The sequence below is a fragment of the Meriones unguiculatus genome, chromosome 8, assembly GCF_030254825.1.
Source record: "Meriones unguiculatus strain TT.TT164.6M chromosome 8, Bangor_MerUng_6.1, whole genome shotgun sequence".
NCBI lineage: Eukaryota > Metazoa > Chordata > Mammalia > Rodentia > Muridae > Meriones > Meriones unguiculatus.
In genome coordinates, this window is record NC_083356.1 from 16,754,473 (window position 1) to 16,776,098 (window position 21,626).

Below are 21,626 nucleotides of genomic sequence, written 5' to 3' on the forward strand. Positions count from 1 at the left end.
GAGGAGAAAAGGGAAGGAAGGCAGGATTGGGAAGGAATGAGGGAAGGGGCTATAGCTGGGATATAGGGTGAATAAATTGTAATAAATAAAAAAAATTAAAAAGAATTTAAATGTCATACTTGAATATTAGGATTTATGTACACTTCATATAATATCTGTATATGTACATCACACACTAGTTAATCTTTACCTACATAGTATGTTGTAAGTTATTTTAGACAGTGAGCCAGTGAAGGAATGGGATTTACATGCATACAGCTTTGCAGGAACTATTGCTATAGGGCAGACATCAGACATGGAGCTCCCCCAATAAACTGCACTGTGAGAACAGAGTCAATGACAGACGAGTCTCCTTCAAGGACCTTTACAAAACATGCCAAGAAAGGGTTTTCTGAGGATTAGAGTGAATGATAAATACCTAAATCACAACTAACAACCTTTTCAAACTATGCAAAACTCAAGTGTTGGACCACAGCAAGCAGTCCTGCTATCAAACTGTTCTGGAAATGCTTTACATTATGAAAAACCAAGTGTGCTTATTTCCATCATATAAAGTAGGCAAAACATGGGGGGAGAGAGCAGGAACACAGTGTGCTCGGCTCCCTCTGCCCCTCTTGGTAGAAGCTGGGCAGCTTCCTCTCAGAGGCAGGATTAGCTCATGGAAAGGAAGGTAAAGCAATGCTACTTGGGAAGTCCAGCTTCATGGCTCATGCTCTGCAGGGAAGAAGGACTGGTAGAATCATGGTCATAACAGAGGCTGGAAGGGGGGATCATGGAGACGAGGGGGCAGAAAGGATGGTGGTGATCGGTGGGTAAAGGTGTCTACTCTTTCATGAAGCCATACATTTCTTTGCACAGGCCAGTCATTCTTAGACATCCAGAGATATTCCTGTTGCTGTCATTATAAAGTCCATTTCATCACTCTTAACTTTATCATTATCTGTGGTTATCAACACTCATTCAGTACATACTATTCTCATTCAGAAACTAAAGAGAAAGGCTGAAGAGGGGCAGATCCTCCCGAGCTCCTTGCATGGTGCTGGAGCCAGTGCTTACAGTAACCACCGCAAACCACCCACGCTGGCTCTTCTTACTGCTCTAAATTGTTGGACTATCTGGTATCTAATTTTCTTCTGCATTTTGTATTTTAATACAAGTGAACATCTGTGCTCCAAGTGTCTCAGTGAGTGCTGCATGTGCTGTTTCACAGCTTGCAGGCTGTTGTCTTAACAGCGTCTAACAAATCACAGCTCTAGTCATGTGTGCATACCTGGCCACTTAGTAATGAATGGCTAACTGCCAACACTGAAAGAGGTAAAAAGGAAAAACAAATAGAGGAGGGTGGGAAAGAAAAAACTGCCACATTTGTGAATCATAAGTCACAGTATGAAGAATATGGAATATGTGTTCTTAATACTTGCTCCAAATAGCTTCTGCCTATACAGAGGGAAGGCACCTCAGAACCATCACTCTTTAGAGGCTAAACACTTTTCCTGTCCTCTCCAGCCACAAGTGAGACAGAAAGAAATTTCAGAGATGGTGTGATACTTCAGAGCTTTGAACTGCCTGAAGAGCACTGTCACTGGAGACTCATTCCTCTGTGCATAGTCCACACTGGCACTTATGAAAAAAAAAAAAAAAAAGACATTCACTGTCTTTACAACATATAACTTGCTTTTCCTAGAGTGACCTTTAAATTTGAGGTGAGATACTGTTTCAAGGGCTCCTCCTTGAAGCCCACACATCTCTCCACCTTATGAAAGCTCCAACTTCCCGATAGCATCTGTGGGCAGGGTGGGGAACCATGCCACATACCGCTCTCCGTCTGGACCCTGGCTGGGTTCCGTGCTCTCTCCTTCAATCCCAGATGCATTACCATCCAGCATCCAAGATGAGAAAGAAAACATACTGTAGGCCCGTCCAGCTGGCAGTGAAGTCATGGGAAGACGACATTCCCCTTGCCAGGCAGTCATCACATGCACTGCCCACTCCAAATGCTTCTGTGGCAAGCAAGGGCTGTGCTCTCAGGTACCTTGTCTTCACGGGGTTTTGGTGGTGAAGGATCTTAGAGCACTGAAACCAATTTTGTACATTACATATTCTGGAATCCTTTTTACTACCCACTTCAAAGCCAAGCGTGGTACAAAGCAGGCACAGTCTGGCATCCCTATCACACTACAGGTTTCAGGATCAGAAACAACCAATACCACTTTTAACCCAGACCACACCAAAGGGCTTCAGGGCCACAAGTGGTTCCATTTGTATTTGGGCAGCACTGTGACATCACTTCTGAGACTAAAGGGGCTGCTGCATGCAGCACATGCACTGAACATAGGGCACACGAGCAGTGTCTACAGCCTACTAGGTGCTGTCCTTCCTGTGCTCACTTGGAAAGTGTATGCTGCTTACCAGCTGCACTGAACTGTGGCCTTGGTGAGCACAGCTTAAGTGATCTAGCTATTAAGCAGAGTTAGCTTGTTCAGGGCCTGTCAGATCTGGGCTGTGAGATGCTGAGGTACACACGCACATGTACAACACAAGCACAGCCACTTTCACGCTTGTCGGGGGAACAGCTGGGAAGAATATCAGGCTTCTAAAGCAAACAATGCCCAGGACTCCAGTCATACCCAGGTCTCCACTAACAGTGTCATGGCTGAGCTTTACTGCCTGAAAGAGGAACTCAGGACACAGCAGAAAAACAGCAAGGCCCCTCCTGCTGGGTGAAGAGACGTTTATAAAATACACAGAACTCTGGAATACATGAGACATCAGAAAAGTCACTTCATCTGAATCCATTCAGAGAATACTACCTCTCTCAGTGCAGGCAGAGCTTTGTAAGAGGAATTCTCTTCAGTGTCTCTCCCACTTGCCAAGGCTGAGAAGAGAATGGTCAGTGTACTTACATAAAACAAGAAGGTAATAATAAAAACAACAGCAGACTGCCAATGTAGTATGAGACAGTAGCTGTTTTAAGCACTTACTAACCCTATGGTTGCCCTCATCCTACTGAAGAGATTGAGTTTCCGTGGCCTGCATTAAAGAGTGGTGAAGCCAGGGCACGCACAGACACAGGCATTGTGGCTCCAGCACTCACCTCCCATCTCAAGGACAGAAAGCTTCTAAACATGCCCATGGGGACCGAATCCCCAGAAGCAGGAATCTCCTCCTGGAACTAGGAGTTTCATGCTCTGCCTAGATCTTAAGGAAGGGAAGACTGATCAAATTTGAGGCTTAAAACAGCTTTCTTTCACAGGACAACACCAACCTGCAGATAACATTCAGACCAACTCTGAAGCATCTCTGTAAAATACTTTCAGAACTAGCTAATAAACTAATGTTCAAGACGAAATGAAAAAGTGGAGCAGAAAAAGTAATCCCATCTAAATTATAGGAGATTAGTGTTGGGCTAGCACTAATGACATTTCAGAACCAATAAAGTATAGCCAAGGGTCAAAAACAGTTCTTAGCTAGGAAGGATTAAATGAAGAACACAAATAGCAAAGAGCTTCTGGTGGATTTGAGAGAAGACAAGATACAGCAGGCAGCAATGAGCCAGGAAAGTCCCATCCTGTGAATGCTGGGGGCCTGGGCATTTGGCCCACCAAGGTGATATTACTAGTCCCCTGAGGGAAGGGGGGTTGGTCACAGGTCACATGGCCATGCTGATATGATGCTTTTGGCCCTTCCCCTCTCAAAAGCCTCCAGGAAGTCAGCAGGCAGAAGCAGAGAGGGCCTGAAGACATAAGTAGGATCAGACAGAGAGGTGTGTAAATACACAATTAAGAGGAGGTGGCTGGAGAGCTGCTCTGATTCTTTCTCTCTGCATGGAAACCTATAAGCCTGCCTTCTTATCAGGAATGCGCCATCTGCATCTTTTTAACCACCTAAGGGCAGCCTACAACAGAAACTTGTGATATGAAAACAAGAGCCAATAAACACCTTAGACTATTTTAAAGTTAGGTAAATTGCAGTGCTGATATTAAATTTCTAAAGTTCTTTGATACTTCTTTTAGTCCTAGGTATTTTGCTTTTGTGGGAGAAATTAATTAGAGAAGTGTAATAATGCTGTTATGGTTGGTTTTGTCTGTCTGCAGTCCTAGGGCCTTGGTGCATGCTAGGCAACCACTGTGTCCCTGTTGTATTCCTTTCTAAAAATTAACACTTGAATGTCTTCCTATCTTATAGAGACAATATGACTTGGTATTTATACTAAAATTAGAGCAATGAACGGAGATCCCAAGAAAAACTCTGACTGTTCATCACATATTAGAATATTCCTCCACTTAATCACATTCCAAGTGAGGTAATCCAGAAGCAGAAAGACACAAATGATATATACTCACTTATAAGTGGATGTTAGCCATTTAATATAGGATAGACATACAAAATCTATAGCCCTAAAGAAGCTAAACAACAAGGAGGACCCTAGGGAAGATGTTTAATCCTCATTGAGAAGGGCAAACAGGATAGACAACGGAAGTAGGAGAGGACAGGGAACACGACAGGAGCCCTCCACAGAGGACCCCTGAAAGACTCTACCCACCAGGGTATCGAAGGAGATAGTGACACTCGTGGCTAAACTTTGAGCAGGGTGCCTGAATCCTTGTGGAAGAAGAGGGAGATAGAAAGACCTGGAGGAGTCAGGATCTCCACAAGGAGAACAACAGAGCCAAAATACCTGGGCTCAGGGGATCCTGCAGAGATGAATACTCCAACTAAGGACCATGCATAGACAGGACTTAGACCCCCTGTTTAAAGGAAGCCCATTGGCTGCTCAGTTTCCAAGTGGGTTCCCTAGTAAGGGGTACAGAGGCTGTCTCTGACATGAACTCAGTGGCTGGCTCTTTGATCACCTCCTCCTGGGGGGTGCAGCCTTGCCAGGCCACATAGGAAGATGATGCAGCCAGCCTTGATAAGACCTGATAAGCTTGGGTCAGATAGAAGGGGAGGAGGTCCTCCCCTATCAGGGGACTAGGGAAAGGACATAGGGGTAGAAGAGGAAGGGGGCTGCAGAAGAGATACAAAGTGAATAAATTGTAATAAATAAATATATAAATAAAATTAAAATTTTTTTTAAAAGTAACATGAAGACGTTATATGCTTTGCCTGGATCATGCGTCCCAGATCTAACTCTAGTATATGGCTTGTAGTAGCAATCATTTCAAATGCAAATGGAGACAAAAGAGGTATGCACATTGCCATACCTCTTTTGTCTCAGTTCCCTCATTCATAAAACAAGGATCACAGGTTTTCTTGTAGTAGGTAAGGTGATGGTATCAGGTTCATGGACATAAAGTCTGAAGTGGACTGCCATCATGTTACTAAACATCTAACAGCTTTGACCACTCATAAAACCATTTCCCACAATTTTCTCTTTTTCAAAAAATAAAGGTAATATTTTATGGATGGTAATAAAGATGAAATAAAATCACAATGCCGATGTATAAAAATTGTTAAGTAGATGTTTTGACCTTTGGATCCAAAAGATCAGGAAGCAATGTGGGTCCTGATGAGGGACTCAGTCCAAGGTAAGTCTGCTGCATTCTGTTCTTCTAAGTTCTTACTACAATGAAACACAACTCACCATCTTTACCACTTCTTAGTGTATAGCTTGGTGGTATCAGACATGGCTGTTACACCCATCTCTACAACTCTCTCAGCATGTGTGGTGTATGAGGTGCACACGTGGGGGTCAGGAGATGGTGCTGGATACTTACTGGCTTCTAATTATTTTTTTGAGATAGGCCCTCTCTCTCTCTGAATCTGAAGCGTGTCATTTCTGCTAGGTTGGCTGGCCAACTCTTCTTGCTTGTGCAGCAGGCACTTTGCCCATGGGACCATCTTTCCCATCTTCTCCATAACCTATGATGCTGTTCAACTGAAACTCTAAACCCATTAAGGTTTAGAATAATGTTCTTTTTTTCCAAGAAAAAAAAAATTGAACTCAGGGCCTCTGAAAGAGCATCCAGTGCTCTCAAACATGGAGCCACCTCCAGCCTCCTGGCTTCCACTTTCTAGTTCCATGATTAAAACTATTCTAAGTACCTCCTACAAGGAGGCAGAGACAATAAATGTTATTTTGTGACTGACTTATTTTATGGCCTCAAGGTTCATTTATGTCATAGCATGTGATACACAGCTGCTTTCTTTTTCTGGCCAAGTAATATTCTATGACACAAAGACCATATTTTGCTTTCCTATTCATTACCTGGATGGACACCTAGGCTGCATCCAGACTTTAGTTACCAAAAATGATGCTACTATGAATAAGGGTGTAAAAATATCTCCGAGGTTCTGCTTTCAGTTCTGAACGAAGTACACCCAAAAGCAGAATAGCTGAATTGTTTAATAATCTTGTTCTTAGCTTTTTGAGGGACAGCAGCATTTCTAACAAATGTTTTTGATAGTGTATGATTATTCCCACCAACATTCCACAAGGTTTCAATTTTCCCCAACTTTATTGAATTGGTTAACTTTCTGTATTTTTGACAGTCATCTACTGTAGAGTGTGAACTGGTATTTCATTACAGTTTTGCTTTATATTTGCCTAATGGCCTGTGATTTTTCTGTACTTACTGGTGCTTATACAGTCTAATCCTTTATTTTTCAAATCCTTTGTTCATTCTGTAATTGGCTTATGTAGGTTGGTTGTCAGTCCCTTACCAAACAGATGATTCCCCAAGTATTTTCTCCCATCCATAATTATCCTTTTATGGTTGGTGGTATCTTCTAATGCCCAATTTTTAAAAGATGTCATGCAGCCCTATCAGGATGTTGACTTTGCCTTTGGTATCAAAATAAAAAAAAAATATTCCAAAATCTAAAGATATGACACTGTCTCCCTGTGTTTTACAGTTTTAGTAAGACTGTTAGGCCTTTGATATTTTGTTGTACATAGTACTGAAAAGGGTCCCTCCATACACTATTTCTTTAACTCCTTTTTCTTGCAAGGGGTCTCATGATGCTGTCCAGGATAAACTCCAAGTCCTGGGTTCAAGTGATCCCAGCTGCCCAGCTTCTTCATTTCTGTCATCAGTCAGTGTTAAGTTTTATTTGCACTATTTGTTGAATAGACTGAAAATTCCCAATGGAACAGTCTTGGCAGCCTTGTTAAAAAATTATGTGACCACATATATGAGGGTTTATCTTTGGGCCTGCATTCTACTGTATTAGTTCACATGTCTCTCTTTATGCCAATTTTAATAACTTAGATTAAGCTGTAGAACTAGGAAGCATGAGAACCCCAGCTTAGTGTTTTTGATGTTCCTGGTGTTCCCACTGAGCTATACTAAATCTGAAGATGTACTAATATTTGGGAGTCACTGACAGAAATAGTAAGATCTTTAACTCATAAACATAGGTGTATTTCCATTTCCTTACATGTTACTTCCCTTTCACAAATATCTTTATTGTATAAGCCTTCTACCTACTTAGTTAAATTAATTCCTCAGTATTTTACAATGCTACTGTAGATGGACTAGTTTCTTTTTCATGGTTCATTAGTATACAGAAATGTGATTATTTTTAACACATTGATTCCATATCTTACTATTTTATAGAATTCATTTATTAGTTATAATAGTATTGTCTAGAACCCTAGGAGTTTTCTATATGTGCAGCTAATCACCTGAACAGACAGTTTCATTTCTTCCTTTCAAACTTGTATACCCTTCACTTTTTCCTGCCTAGTAGCTTCAGTTAGGACCTCCACAGCTACATCCAATGAGAATGGGGAGGCCAGCCATCCTTGCTTTGCTTTTCCTCTTAGAGGAAAGGTGTTCAGGCTTCTGCTATTGAATGGCATGCCTGCTGTGGACTTTTTACACAGCTTTGGGATAGCTACAATGCATTTATTTCTAGCTTGCTGACCATTTTTAACATGAAAGGTGCTGAATTTTGTTCAATGCCTTCTCTGCGTCAGTAGAATTGGCCATACAATCTTTTCACTTGTTCTGTTAATGTGGTTTTCCAAAACGACCAATTTAGGTTGAGCTATCCCTGCATTCCAGGAACAAATCCTGCTGGATTGCTATGTATAATCCTTTTTTTTTTTTTTTTTAATATGCAGTTGAATTTAGTTTGCTAGTATTTTCTTGAAGATTTCCATGCCAATATTCATAAGAAATACTGGTTTGTAGTTTCCTTGTAGTGTCTCCCTGGACTACTTTATAAGGCAATGCTTTTCCTGTTTTGGAAAAGTTTGAGAATGGCCAGTGTTAGTTCTGTGAATGTAGAACTCACCAGGGAAGGTGTCAAGTCCAGGCTTTACAAGCTCCTTACCAGATACACGTATACTCGGAGCCTCTATTTCTTAGCAATTTATGTACAGTTTCAAATCTCTATTAATTATCACAGCACCTTTATAACTCTTATTTCCAGAGAATCAGTAGTACTGTCCTCATTTCATTTCTGATTTTAGTAATTTGAGTTTTTTTCTTTTCATAGCCCATGTAGATGCAGACTGCCCAACTTTTAAAGAACCAACTTTTGGGTTTTGTCACCCAACTTCATCCAGTTATGAAAGCTGTCTAGTTAATCATCTTTTAAAATTGACGGAGAGTTAATTTGTGTTATGATATAAGATCTATTATGAAAAATGCTCCAGGAAGAATTTGGGGAAAATAAAGTATGCATGGCATTCTGTAAACACTGTAGATATAGTTAGTGTAGCTTGCCATTTACATTCTCTGTTCTTCCTCCTTTTCTGACAGACTGTTCTACCTATTATTCAGAGTTGGGTACTGAAATAGACAGCCATTAAGAAAAAAAAAACACCTGTTTTTTATTCATATACTTTAATGTACTTTTGGTATATAAATCTTGTATTTCTTTGAATATTCTTAATTTTAAAACCTTTATATTTATTTTAGCATGTGTGTGGGTGCATGCGTGCCACAATATACATGTGTGGAGGTCAGAGGACAATTTGCTCAAGTTGAGTCTCTCCATGTACTAAATGAGTTTCAGGGAATGAACTCAGGTCTTCAGGTTTGGTGGCAAGTGGCTTTACCTATGGCACCATCTCTCCTCCTCATGAGCATTTATTCCTTTCATTGTCTTTTGTAATCCCTTCGGCTTTAGAGTACATTTTATGTGATGGAAGCCACCACAGTTCTCATTAATCATTTGCTTACTCATTTTTTTCTATACATTTAAGCTTTTCTGTCTCTGAATCTACCTTCTTCCTCCTCTTCCTCCTTCTTCGTTTTTTTTTTTTTTTTTTCAAGACAGGGTTTCTCTGTGTAGTCTTGTCTGTCCTGGAACTCACTCTGTAGACCAGGCTAGCTTCCAACTCAGAGATCTACCTGCCTCTGCCTCCCGAGGGCTGGGATTAAAGGCATGTGCCACCACCGACCAGTCTGCCCCTGAATCTAAACAGTCTCTTATAGACAGCATGACTGGATCACATTTCACCTATTGTGTTAAATATTCTTTTAACAACAAAATCTATTGATATTTAAATAACTTTGAATAGAAAAGATTCATATATGTCATTTTATAGGTTACTGTAAGGTTTACGATTTTCTTAGCCATTATTTCTTTTATATGTAGTTAACTTCTTATGGTAAAAAATTTGAATTTCTGTTTATTTCCTTTGTGTCTTATATTTCATAGCCTTTTTAGATTTGTGGATACGATTCTAAGGTAAAAGCACTGTTTTATCACAATTTAACTTAGGTGATATACTTTTAAAAAGCTGCTTCTTTACAAACACAAGTGATTCATTTTTACTAGTACTTGGTGAATATTAAAAAATATCCTTCCACATTGCATGGCCCTCCATACACTAGTAATTCTTTCAAATGTATTAGTGTCTGAAATTATATAGAAAACAAAACGTGGCTCTATAAACCACTGTCACATGCTAGCTTTGGAATTTCAAAGATTTACCTTTATCAATTAATTTCTTCATAGATGTGCTACCTACCTACCTACCTACCTACCTACCTATCTATGTTTGTTTGTTTATGTGTTATCAACTCAATACAAAATAGGTCCATGTGGGAAAAGGGAATTTGAACTGAGAAAATGCCTTCATAAGACTGGCCTGTAAGCAAGTCTGTGCCACTGTTTGTGAATGGTATGGGAGGGTCCAGGCCACTAAGGGAAGTGCCATTCCTAGGCAGGCATTCCAAGTTGGGCAAGCAATGGTGAACAAGCTAGCTGGAAGCATAAACAAAATAAACTCTTTCCTTCCAATGCTGCTTTTGGTCACAAGTTCTTTTTTGTTTTGGTTTGGTTTTTTTTTTTTTTTGAAACAGGGTTTCTCTGTGTAGCCTTAGCAGTCCTGGAACTCACTCTGTAGACCAGGCTGGCCTCAAACTCAGAACTCAGAGACCCGCCTGCCTCTGCCTTCCTAGTGCACAACACTGCCTGGCTGGTCACAAGTTTTACCAACCAATAGGAAGCAAATCAGAAAATTAGATTCCCAGGTCCTATGCAGTGGCCTCGAATTTCATACTACAGGTCTCCCTTGAACAAGGTCAAGCAATGAGAAAAAACTCCTTTAGCCCATTTCTCTTGGAATATTTTAATTTCTCCTATTTCTCATGCTTTGAAAACAGACATGGTACTCTGGATGGTAGGGTTTTTAATACCCACCCTCTCCCACATCACCTCAAGACCTACTTTGAAGGTTTTTAGTGATAAATTTCAAATAATCTTTATTGATTGCTTTCATAGGTGACAAGTCATTCATCTCCTGCTACTTCTAAAATTATCCCTTGCCTTTCAAAAGCATGATTATAATGCATCTAAGTATGAATCTACAGAAAACTGTCTGTGTGTGCCTGGGTGGGGTCTATGTTTATACATATGTATATACTCATGGAAGCCAGAGTCAACACTGGGAGCCTTCTGCTAGTGCACTCCACCATACTAAACCTAGAGTTTGCAGATTCAGCTACAATGGCTGGCTAGCAAGCCTGAGGAATCCTCTGGTCTCTGTCTCCCAGTAAAACAATTATAGCAACTGGCTTTTTACATCGGTACTAGGGATCCAAGCTCAAGCTTTGATGCTTGAACTGCAAGCACTTTATCCTGAGAAGGTCACTGAGCTTCTTAGCTGTTCATGTCTTTCTCATCAAACACGGGAAGTTTTTAGCCATTATTTCATTATTCTCTCAGTCCCTCTCCTCTCCTGGCTACACTCTTAACATCTGTTGTTCAGCTTATTCTATCTCCTACACCCTTTGTTTTCTGCCTACCTTTCTTCTGCAATTCAGTGGTCTAAGGGCTTGGTTTCTGTAATTTGGTCACAAGGAATTAATGAATGCCTGTTCATTAAATCTAGAAGAATGGAAAACCCTTTACAAATCAAGCAAAATAGATTTTTCTCTTTTAATGCATTGTTCCTACAAAAACAACTGTACAAAGAATGTAACACTTCCTGTTAAGAATGATGACCTTAAAAATAGAATTGCAGTGAGTTACTATTTAACAGTTTTGAATGGCTGTGGTTCGTCAATGTTTTGTTCAGAGCCCTCTGTTTCTGCTAAAGTCAGTTTAGACAAAAATCCTAGCAATTACTCAGGGTTACCTAGAACTTGTTTCTCTGTGGCAATCAGCTACCCAATCTCTGAAGTGACTTATTAAATATATATTACTCATGGCAATGGTATTTGAGAATAGCAATTTTAATGTTATTAATTTCCTAATCATATCCAGTCACCTTTGTTTGAAATACAGGAAGCTAATGCAAAAAACGAACACAAACAGTAACTCTGTAGGAAAACCGATACCTAAGCATTACTACTGCTTGTGAGTCAGAGCCTGTGCCAAGAACTTCTCTGCACTCTCTCCACCAGCAGCCATACACTCACTCTAAAGTCTGCAGCTTGTCTGAAGGCAAATCTTCACCCTGTGGGGTGACTATGAATGAGGAACTGCCAGGTTGCTTACATGGGATGACACTGCTTTTGTGAAGCCCATATGTAGAAAGATGCAGCATGCCCAAACACACCGGGCTCCTTTGTGATGGTGTGATTCTGGAAAGGAGTACAATTCACTGTGTAAGCAGGCTTCTAGGAACCAGAGAGCAGCTCTTCAGAGGCAGCTACTGAAGGCAGCCATTGCATGTGGCATTTCAGCTTCGCTACTTTTGTTAAGTTGGATCTAAACCTTCAAAAATACAAAGATGAGACTTAAAAACTTGCTTTTCTATACCATGCTCTTTGTACTGTACAAGAAACTGGGAGATATGGAAAATATTTTTGTCAGCATACTGACAATATAATTCAAAAAAAGTTTTTAAAAAAATAAAACAAAACCAAAACATTTATTGTCAGGTGTAGCAATAGGGCCCTTTACTCCCAGAATTTGTGAGGTAAAGGTAGGCAGACCTGTGTTTGAGTCTGAGACCATCCTGCCCTCCATTAAAGTTCCTGATCCCCAGGATGATGTGAAACAAACAAACAAAAGAAAAAAAAGGCAGAACATTTGTTCTATGTTTCTGTGGATTTATGTGTATGCAGAGGTCAGAGGACAAGCTGTAGGTATTGGATTTCTTCTACCATGTTGGTCCAGACATAAAGCTGATATCACTGGACTTGGTGGCAAGCATCCTTATCAATGAGTCAGCATGCAGGCCTGAAAAAAAGCTTCTTGTTGGCTCTAAATTTACAGTGCCCCAGAAGATAACTAAGGTGAAATTACTTAGGCATGGGCTTCCAATTTTGTTCTTTAAAACTGAGACTTAATGTAATTTCTAGGATTAAGAGTAGGGGTTACATCACATCAAAGACCAGAGAACTTTGCATTTGGTGTATTCAAGACATTCAAGCAAGGAGCTTCTACATCACTCTCACAACACTTCCTTCACAAACAGAATTGTGTCCTCAGATCATCACCACTCTGGGGCAGGAGTAAAAGGAAGGTGAGAAGCAGTCATCTATAGACAGGGTAGGTTCCCTAACATCAGACGGAGTGGCATTTGACAGAAGTGAGAATCACCCAGGGAATCCTTCAGTGAGGAGAAACCAGATAGAGCAAAGCTTGGTTCCCTCCTGCTCCCCAGAGAAAGGGTTAGCAGGCAAAGCAGGAATGCACCCACTGTGCCACAGTGCATAACACTTACTACCTCTTCAAAACTATGCCGGGATACACACCAGCTTGTACACTAGGAAAACCTCCTAGTGACTTTAGCAGTAGAAGAAAATAAGGGCTCCACACAGAAAGTTATAAAGGCAGGATGAACATAACCTTGGAACACCACACTGACTGTATGGACTCATTTTAAATGAGTTTGGTCATTTGCTAAAACAATTGAAACAGGAAAGTTGGTCTGCTTTTCTGAAAAAGTTCACACATCAGTATGTCCAATCAGCTTCTTATTCTGGATGCCATTGCCAGACTAACAGGAACACTACACAAACAGGTCTTCACAGTCCATCTACATGGCAGTAACCTGAAAACTTGTTGAGGGGACACTGAGGGTCACCAGTGCTCATCGCCTTCCCCTGAAAAGCTTCTGCCTCCTGTAGCCAGAAAAGTTTGATTTACATATTATCTCTTCACAGCAGGCATGGGAAAGAGCGTTTACACTTTTTTTTTTTTTTGTATTATTTTTGAGACAGGGTCTCACTATGTGGCACTGGCTGGTCTGGAACTCACACTGTAGACTGGGTCAGCCTCACAGAGAAGATCCACCTGCCTTTGCCTGGCAAGAGCTGAGATAAACCCAGTGAGACGTCACACCTTTAGTAAAAACTGATTTGTGGAAAAACCACTTAGAGGCTTAAAGGATAACAGTACTATTAAGATTTTAGTTTTTAATGTCCCTCAACAATGGAAAAAAGAATGAGTGCTGGCCATGTGCTTAATAATGAGTGCAAACAAATAACTGTTAGAGTGCCTCTCTTACAGAAACAGGAAACACACACCGTAGCAATAAGATTCCTAATCACTAGCTGTGCCTTGAGATGTCCCCAGGCTGGGTTCAGCGAAATGTGGAAGCAAGAAGGGATGTGAGATAATTCATTCCCTGCTGTGGGGTCTGTGGAGAGCGCTTACAAATCCTCTTTGTGGGACCTCCCTTCAATGGCTTTGCTCTGATGCTGCTTGGTCACTGTCACTAGCTGGGTTCCTTACGAAGAACCACAACAACAACAACAACAACAACAAAAAAGCATTTCAATGTTTATTTGAGCTTTCAAATCCACCAAGATATGGTTACAGTGGTTGGGCTAACGGTCACCTTGACAAAATCTAGAATCACCTGGGAGAATCCTGGCCCTGGGGATGCCAGGAAGAGACTACCCTAATTAGGTCAATAGGGGTAGATGGCTTCAGTCCCTGACAAGGATGGGGACTAAGTTCAGAAAGGAAGCTGAGCAGGGACACACACATGGCTCTCTGCTTTCTGACTATGGATGCAATGTGATGGCTGTTTCAAGCTCCTGCTGCTTTGGCCTCCTCATCATGACAGTTCCTTGAACTGTGAGCTAAAATCAATATCTTCTCTCTTCAGTTTCTTTCATCACGGCATTTTATCACAGCCATGAAAGAAACAAAATAAATGGTACTATGGTTCTAGCTTCCCAAAGCAGAGTTCCAAAATGCACAAAAGACTAGTTAAAAAGTGTGAAGTTCTGCAAAGACCATCCCTGCTCACAGAGGTCTTCTCACTCTTTAAGAAAGGCTTCTCTCACATATCAGTTAACATATTACAAACAGGGGCTGGAGAGATGGCTCAGTGGTTAAGAGCACTGTCTACTCTTCAAGAGGTCCTGAGTTCAATTCCCAGAAACCACACAATGGTTCACAACCATCTAAACTGGGATCTGATGCCCTCTTCTGGTATGCAGGTGTACATGCAAATAGAGCACCCAATACATAAAATAAATGAATAAATCTTTTTTTAAAAAAGATATTACAAACAGAAAAGGTGCTGTGAAACACATTTTGATCATAGTCCCTGGGGCCATGGACCCCAGGATGAGGGGTCCATACTTCAGGGTATAGGACTACACAGACACCTGGGATGGGTTTTCTAGCAGAAAAGGTTAACTGATGAAGGTGTTTTATGTGACCTGTGTAGGAACAATGACAAAGCAAATTGACTTAATGAAGGGTCACCGTGGAGCAATACCTGGAGAAGACATATACAACTCAAGTCTTAAGGGGTGAAGGAGCTGGGACTACATCCTAAGATGGCTACCAACTCAGCACTCAGTTGCTGTCCTCATTAGCTTGGATCAGACAGGATAGCAAGTTTTATCAGATGTTTACCATGGACTACATGCTTGCCACCAGGACTAACACATCCAAGCTACATCCATCTCTAAAGAAAATACTGTTAAAAGAAGTACAGTGTCCAAGCACAGAGAGGACTTGGGTAGGAATCTAGACTTTTTAATTAGGACAAAAGATTTAGCCATGGAGTCAGAGAGACATGAGGTTGCCCTGTCCCCAACACACCTGAGCTGGGGGAAATTCTGATTGCAGCTTCAACTCTCAAGTTTCAGTTTCCTGATCTGTAAAACTGAAACAATCATTTCCACCTCTTAAGAAAACTGTGCAAGACAATAGTTAGGCAGGATGTGGCATACAGAAGGCACTCGATGAATGATTAAAATGTTTTAGTATGAGGTGCGACAGAATGCACATACCTACAGTGCACATACTGATCACTCTTTTCATATGTATGTATCTATATATACTCCTCATTAACATTCAGAAAATCGCTAGGACTTCAGAAGACCCCACGTGCCCTTCATGTCCCCAGCTCCCATGACCACTCTTCTATCTATTACCACAAAGGAATCATGCAGCACAGGTACGTTTTATACCTAGTTTCTATTGTTTTAGCATTATGCTAATGAAACTACCAATCTCTACACACAGCAGTTTATTTTCCTTCACTCTATTCCACCACAGGCACAAGCATAATGATTTTTTTTTTAATTTAACCATTGATAAACAGTTTATTTCAACCTGTGAGTACTTAGGAATACTAGTGCTGACAATTCTGGTACATATGTTACCAGACACACATACATACTGAAGATCACCCAGATGTACACTGCAGGCTCACAGTGCAGGTCTATGTTCGTCAGTGTTGACCAACACTGAATTTACACCCCACAGCAATGCAGTAAAGCTTGGGCTGATGCATGCTTGCCCCTGCTCTCACTTGCTTTCCCAGCCACTGGGATGGAGTGGCAGACAGAGGCTTCTTACTGTAGAGCTCTCTTTAATGGCTACTGCATTTCTCTCTCTCTCTCTCTCTCTCTCTCTCTGTGTGTGTGTGTGTGAAGTGCATGCCAAGTCTTTTGCCTGTTTTTGAAAACAGAATTATCTTTTCTTAGCTGTTTTACAGACTACTTGCCATATTACACAAGTCCAAAGTTAGATATATTGAAATAACATCTGAGTCTTTCTTATAAAGCTAGCGCTCCCAATTGGGAGTTTGATACCTTGTTTAAGGAACTCTGCTACCTCAGGATAACAATTGTACTCCCTCCATGAAGTACATCTTCTTCTAGAAACTCTATTGCTACACTGCTATGATTCCCTTGAATTAACACTGCTGAATGGTGCAAGGCAGAGGTCTAGGGAATTTTGCAGCCCCCAGCCCTCACTTCCAAGAGATAGGTCTGGTGCAGCCCCATTAGCAGGAGACCCCCTTTTCTCTGAATGAGGGGCCTGTGGTAATATTTCTGCACTCTCCATTTTGCTCTGGATGTCATAACTGGATTATAAGCACTGACTCACAGCAATCACAGATGAAAATTTGCCTTTCTCATAAGGACTAAGAGTCATAATAAGATATGTGCACAAGAACACTTATTTGTTAAGGAGCTGTATGGGGTCATGCAGGGTGCTTCATAAACACGATGATACTTCATTGCAATCTGGAAGGGGACACAGTAGAGACTCACAGAGTTAGTGAGGTACCTGGGAGTGAAGAAATTACCTGCCACTATGCCATGTTTCCTCAGCATAAGATTACACATTATTATTTCTACAAAGACATACATTTCTCCATGTAAGTGAATTCTTTTTTTTTTCCAAACAAAAGTCTTTCAACACAAGTTGGGGGGGGATTTAGATATGGAGATAGATTAAAGAGGAAGAGGAGAAAACATCATAAAATACACATAACAAACCAGCTTGGGCTCTCATTCTATCCCTGTTCCCACCCAAACCCCCTCAATAAAAACAATATATGAAAAAAAACCACATCAAGGACTACCGATCAAAACATAGATCAAAAAAGGATGAAAAGAAAAACATTTCAAATAAAGTTCAGCTGTTTCTATTTGGGAACAACAACAAAAAAAATCCCACTTGCCACAATAAACTGACAAATAAGAAATTGACTCTGCGGTAGTGGAGCTGGAATTTTCCAATGGCACCAGCTACTCTGTCATTACTGTGGGTGACCCAAGAGTGAGTGGGGGCGATGAACAGCTGGGAGCTGGCTGGGCTTGCATCCCTGACCCAGGAGTACCCCAGTGCAGGCCTACATGGTTAGGCTCCCCTCTGAGCTTCGGCTTTCCCCTGGCAGTGGAAATCCCTGTTGGTTGCATAAGCTGCTTTCAAATAAAATAGAAAACCTTCCTGCCTCAGCCCCAACCCCAACCTAGTTCTGTTAGGCCAGCCTGATTTCCTACCTGCAGGAGACCAAGGAAGCAGAGGTCTTTTACAGCGATGTCTGCAGATTTCTCATGTGGAATGATGGACATCTACAAGAATCTCAGGCTTTACCCCAATACTTGGGGGGGGGGGGAGGGAGGAGTGAGGAGGCAGAGGGGGAGAAGAAGGCAGATGCGGAGAGTGGGAGGTGTCTAAAGCTTGAATAAAAGCGTGGGTAGGTTATGACTGGGAGAATGGACTTAACCAAACATGCAAAATATTGCCAAACTTAGGAAAAGATTCATTAAACAACTGAAGAATGCTTAGGGAAAAAACTTTCTTGATCACTGTGCCTACTGATTAATGAAAATAAATATATGCAAGAATCAGGACATGGTTAAGATTTTTCCTAAGAATTGAATTAAAAAGGATGCTCAGCCAGGTGGTGATGGCACATACCTTTAACCCCAACACTCAGGAGGCAGAGGCAGGCGGATCTCTGTGAGTTCAAAGCTAGTCTGGTTTATAGAGTAAGTTTACAATCTGGTGGGACTAAGGAAAAAAAACTCAAACACACATTAAACTTGCTTATCATATTCTCTTTCCTTAATGGTTTAGAGAAGAGTTGTGGATCTCACAATGCTGAAGTATCACCACAAAAGCTGATGTCTACATGAATATCCATGATATGCTTTAAAGTGATTTTTCTACTGCACAAGCATGTTCATATGGCTTGGCTACATATGCTCACCTCATTTCAGCGACCTGCTAAGGAGGCAGTGCAGGAGAACCAGCTATGCCAGAGCCTAAGCTCTGGCTGACATCGAGGACAAGGGAGTGGACCTCTTGTTTCTTGTTTCCCTCACCTATAAAGTGGGGTCTGATCATACCAGCGTCTGCTTCATGCATTGTCAGAATTAAGTAAAATCATGCATAGAAACACACATAAGGATTAAATAAAGGTTGAGAGTGCTGTGAGCACAGCCTGAACTTTTGGTCTTTGGTAAAGACAAGCATGAATGCTGAAAACCCTTCCTCCCTTTCATTCAGGGAGCATGAAAGTAATTGTGGGTAGAGTCCTTGTCAGGATGAACTGGCTCTTGCACTGGGAAAGACATCTGCAACTTCTACTGTCCCCACCAATGCAAACACAAGTTTCTTTTATCTTTTCTTTTTCTTTGAGCTAAAAAAACTATCCATACTCTACTCCATGCAGTGACAGAACGCTATGCAGTGACTGATGACAATGTATACAATATGTCAACTCTGTCTGAAGGAGGGTTTTCTGAGGCACTTGATTTGTTTTTTCCTGATCTCATGCAACACTGTGCTCTTCTATATTGTAAATTGGGCAAATGGCAGTATCTTTAGCACAAACATTAAGTATTTCTGTTTACTTACTCTGAAGCCCCCAAGAGAAAATTCTGCTAGGAAGAACACATCTACTCATCCTAGGCTGGGCTCCTCATTGTCTAACCAGACCTTATTCTCTCCACTTTCAGCTTCATAAGCGCTCCTCTTCCAAATGCAAAAGCACAAGGCCATGCAGGACAGAATTTAGTTTACCAGAAAAGTTCTTATAATTAAGTAAGTTTCATTTCAAACCTAAAGAGGTTGCACCTGGTCCCTGACTAATCATTGCATTAAACTGTTTTATTTGGCATCATGACACTGAAGAAATAATCAAGGTCTCACAAAGAAGACTAGCCACGGAGTATGGACAATCCAAGAAGGGGCAGAGATCTCACCTCAGTAGCAGGTGGCTGCCGGTCAGGTCCTTTAACAAAGAAAAGTAACAGCACAGAACCTTTCTTATGACCAGGATGCAGAATGCTCCCATGCTTCTGTGAGGTCAAAGCTTTGTTAAAGTAATGCTGACTGACAGGAGTCTAAGATCTCTACCTCAAAAACAAGTTAAATGTTGAATGCCTATTCCAAGGATCACACACTTACTTTGGAAGATGATACACAGCACAGGGGTTGAATGAGCTATCTCTGTCATACATTTTAGCCACATGTTGTATTCAGATATCCTTGTTACCTTGAAAATTAGCTCATTTATACTATGAGCTAGCCTTCTTACATACTGAACAGATATCAAGTCAGGGACAAACTAGGCTATAGTGCCTGGTTGTGGGTCATATGCAAGGATACAGGGATTGTTGTCATCAATGTTGCTGCTGTCCAAGATCAGAGGAATGCCATCCAGCTCATTCACCTAAAGGGAAAGAAGATGGACAACCAGGTCAGCATCCCTGAATGAATGACTCATCTCTCCTCCCTAATTTCCTTATTATTGTAATATTTTTTTCTCCTATTACCAATGCAGAAATATGTAAAAGCAGATATACAGGGCTTGGATAGATGGCTGTCAGTAAAGTCCATGCTTTGCAACCATAAAGACCTGAGTTTGATCCTCAAAACTCACGTTTTTGTTTGTTTGTTTGTTTGCTTAAAGCACCGTGGCGCACACTTGTAATCCCAGCACAAGGCCGGCGAAGACACAAGGATCCAAGGGATTCACTGGCTTGTCAGTCAAGCCTAACTGGTGAGCTTCACATCAGTGAGACCCTGTCTCAAAAACAAAGTGGATGGGTACACCAAGGAATAAGACTGGGAGCTGCCCTCTGGTCTCCACATACAAATGAACACTAATGCGCACACACCACACACAGAGGAAAACGCATACATATGAGCACAGAGATAATTTCTTTCTTTTCACCCTTCCTTACAATTCTTAGGGCATTTTGGGTAAATTAGTACAGCCATATTTAAAAAGAATAGAAGTAAATTACACTCTAATGTTGCCTTTTATGGATAAACACCTTATCTGAGCATTAAGAACAAAGAAATGCTACCAAAAGAGAGACCAGAACGTTTTCTAAGATAAAAACAGGAAAAGTTTATTTTTGTTTCTTCACATTTTATTCATTATATATCCTGATTGAAGTTCCCTCAACCTTCCCATTCCCACCCTTCCCCTTTCTTCCCCCTCTTCCTCCCTTTCCCCTAGTCCACTGAAAGGGGGGGGGGTTCTCCACTATTGCTATCTGCCCATAGCTTGTTAAGTCTCATCAGGACTGCCTGGATCCTCTTCCTCCCACTCACTAATAAGTGGATATTAGTTGTATAATATAGGACAGCCACCTACAGACTTAAAGAAGCTAAACACTAAGGAGGACCCTAGGGAGGATGCTTAAATCTCATTCAGAATGGCAAACAGTATAGACACCTAAGGGGTGAAAGAGAGGAAAAAGGATGGGAGTCTACTATAGAGAGTCCTCCAAAAGGATTCACCCAACAGGGGATCGAAGCAGATGCTGAGACTCACAGCCAAACTTTGGGCAGAGCACAAGGAGTCTTATGGAAGAAGAGTGGTATTAAAGGGACATGGAGGGGACAGGAGCCCCAAAAGGAGACCAACAAAACTAAAAGATCTGAGCCCAGGGGTCCATCAAAGGAAAAGGTTTTCTAACCAGGACTCATGTCCAGAAGCAAATGAGAAAAGGCTTTAACATTTGACATCAAAAAGAAAGCAAATGAAAACTGAGAAAAAATATTTGTAGAATATTATAGATTTGTAATAGAGTTGCAAGGGACTAATATTCTAATACAGAAAGAATGTATGAAACTAAAACTGTCTTAAAATTCTTGCTCAGTGAGCAGCAGGGGCTGCAGGGTGTCAGTGGGGAGCAGGGGTGAGTAACTGCTGCAGCTGAGCCAAAGCAGCAATCTAGGAGTCAGGAGACACGTGTGATGGGGCTGAGAGCTGAAGTCTGGCCAGGATCTCAACCTTGGGCATGTTACAGAACCTTGAAGACTCAGTTTTCTCATCAAAATGGGGATGCAAATGTCTACTTCAAAGAAAACAGGAACTACAGACTAGATTGTGGCTGGTGCTAACTGACTGCAGCAAGAAAAGCCTGAGGAAGCAAGGATACTTTAACAGGGCAAATGCACACTTTATTTCTGCATGGGGCTAAACTGAGAGAAGAATTAAAAAACCATTCAAGATTTATTCAATGCAAGAAAAACACTAAAGAAAAGAA

General features: G+C 41.2%; 1 protein-coding gene across 1 annotated transcript in view; it reads right to left on the minus strand.

The window, feature by feature from the left end:
• The window catches only part of Atxn10 (ataxin 10), a 134,637-nt gene that overhangs the window by 6,653 nt on the left and 106,358 nt on the right, over positions 1 to 21,626 (minus strand). Inside the window, exon 10 of the mRNA XM_021630875.2 lies at positions 19,732 to 19,795. Within this exon, the coding sequence (XP_021486550.1) occupies positions 19,732 to 19,795 (64 nt within the window). The remainder of the gene's footprint in view (positions 1 to 19,731; positions 19,796 to 21,626) is intronic.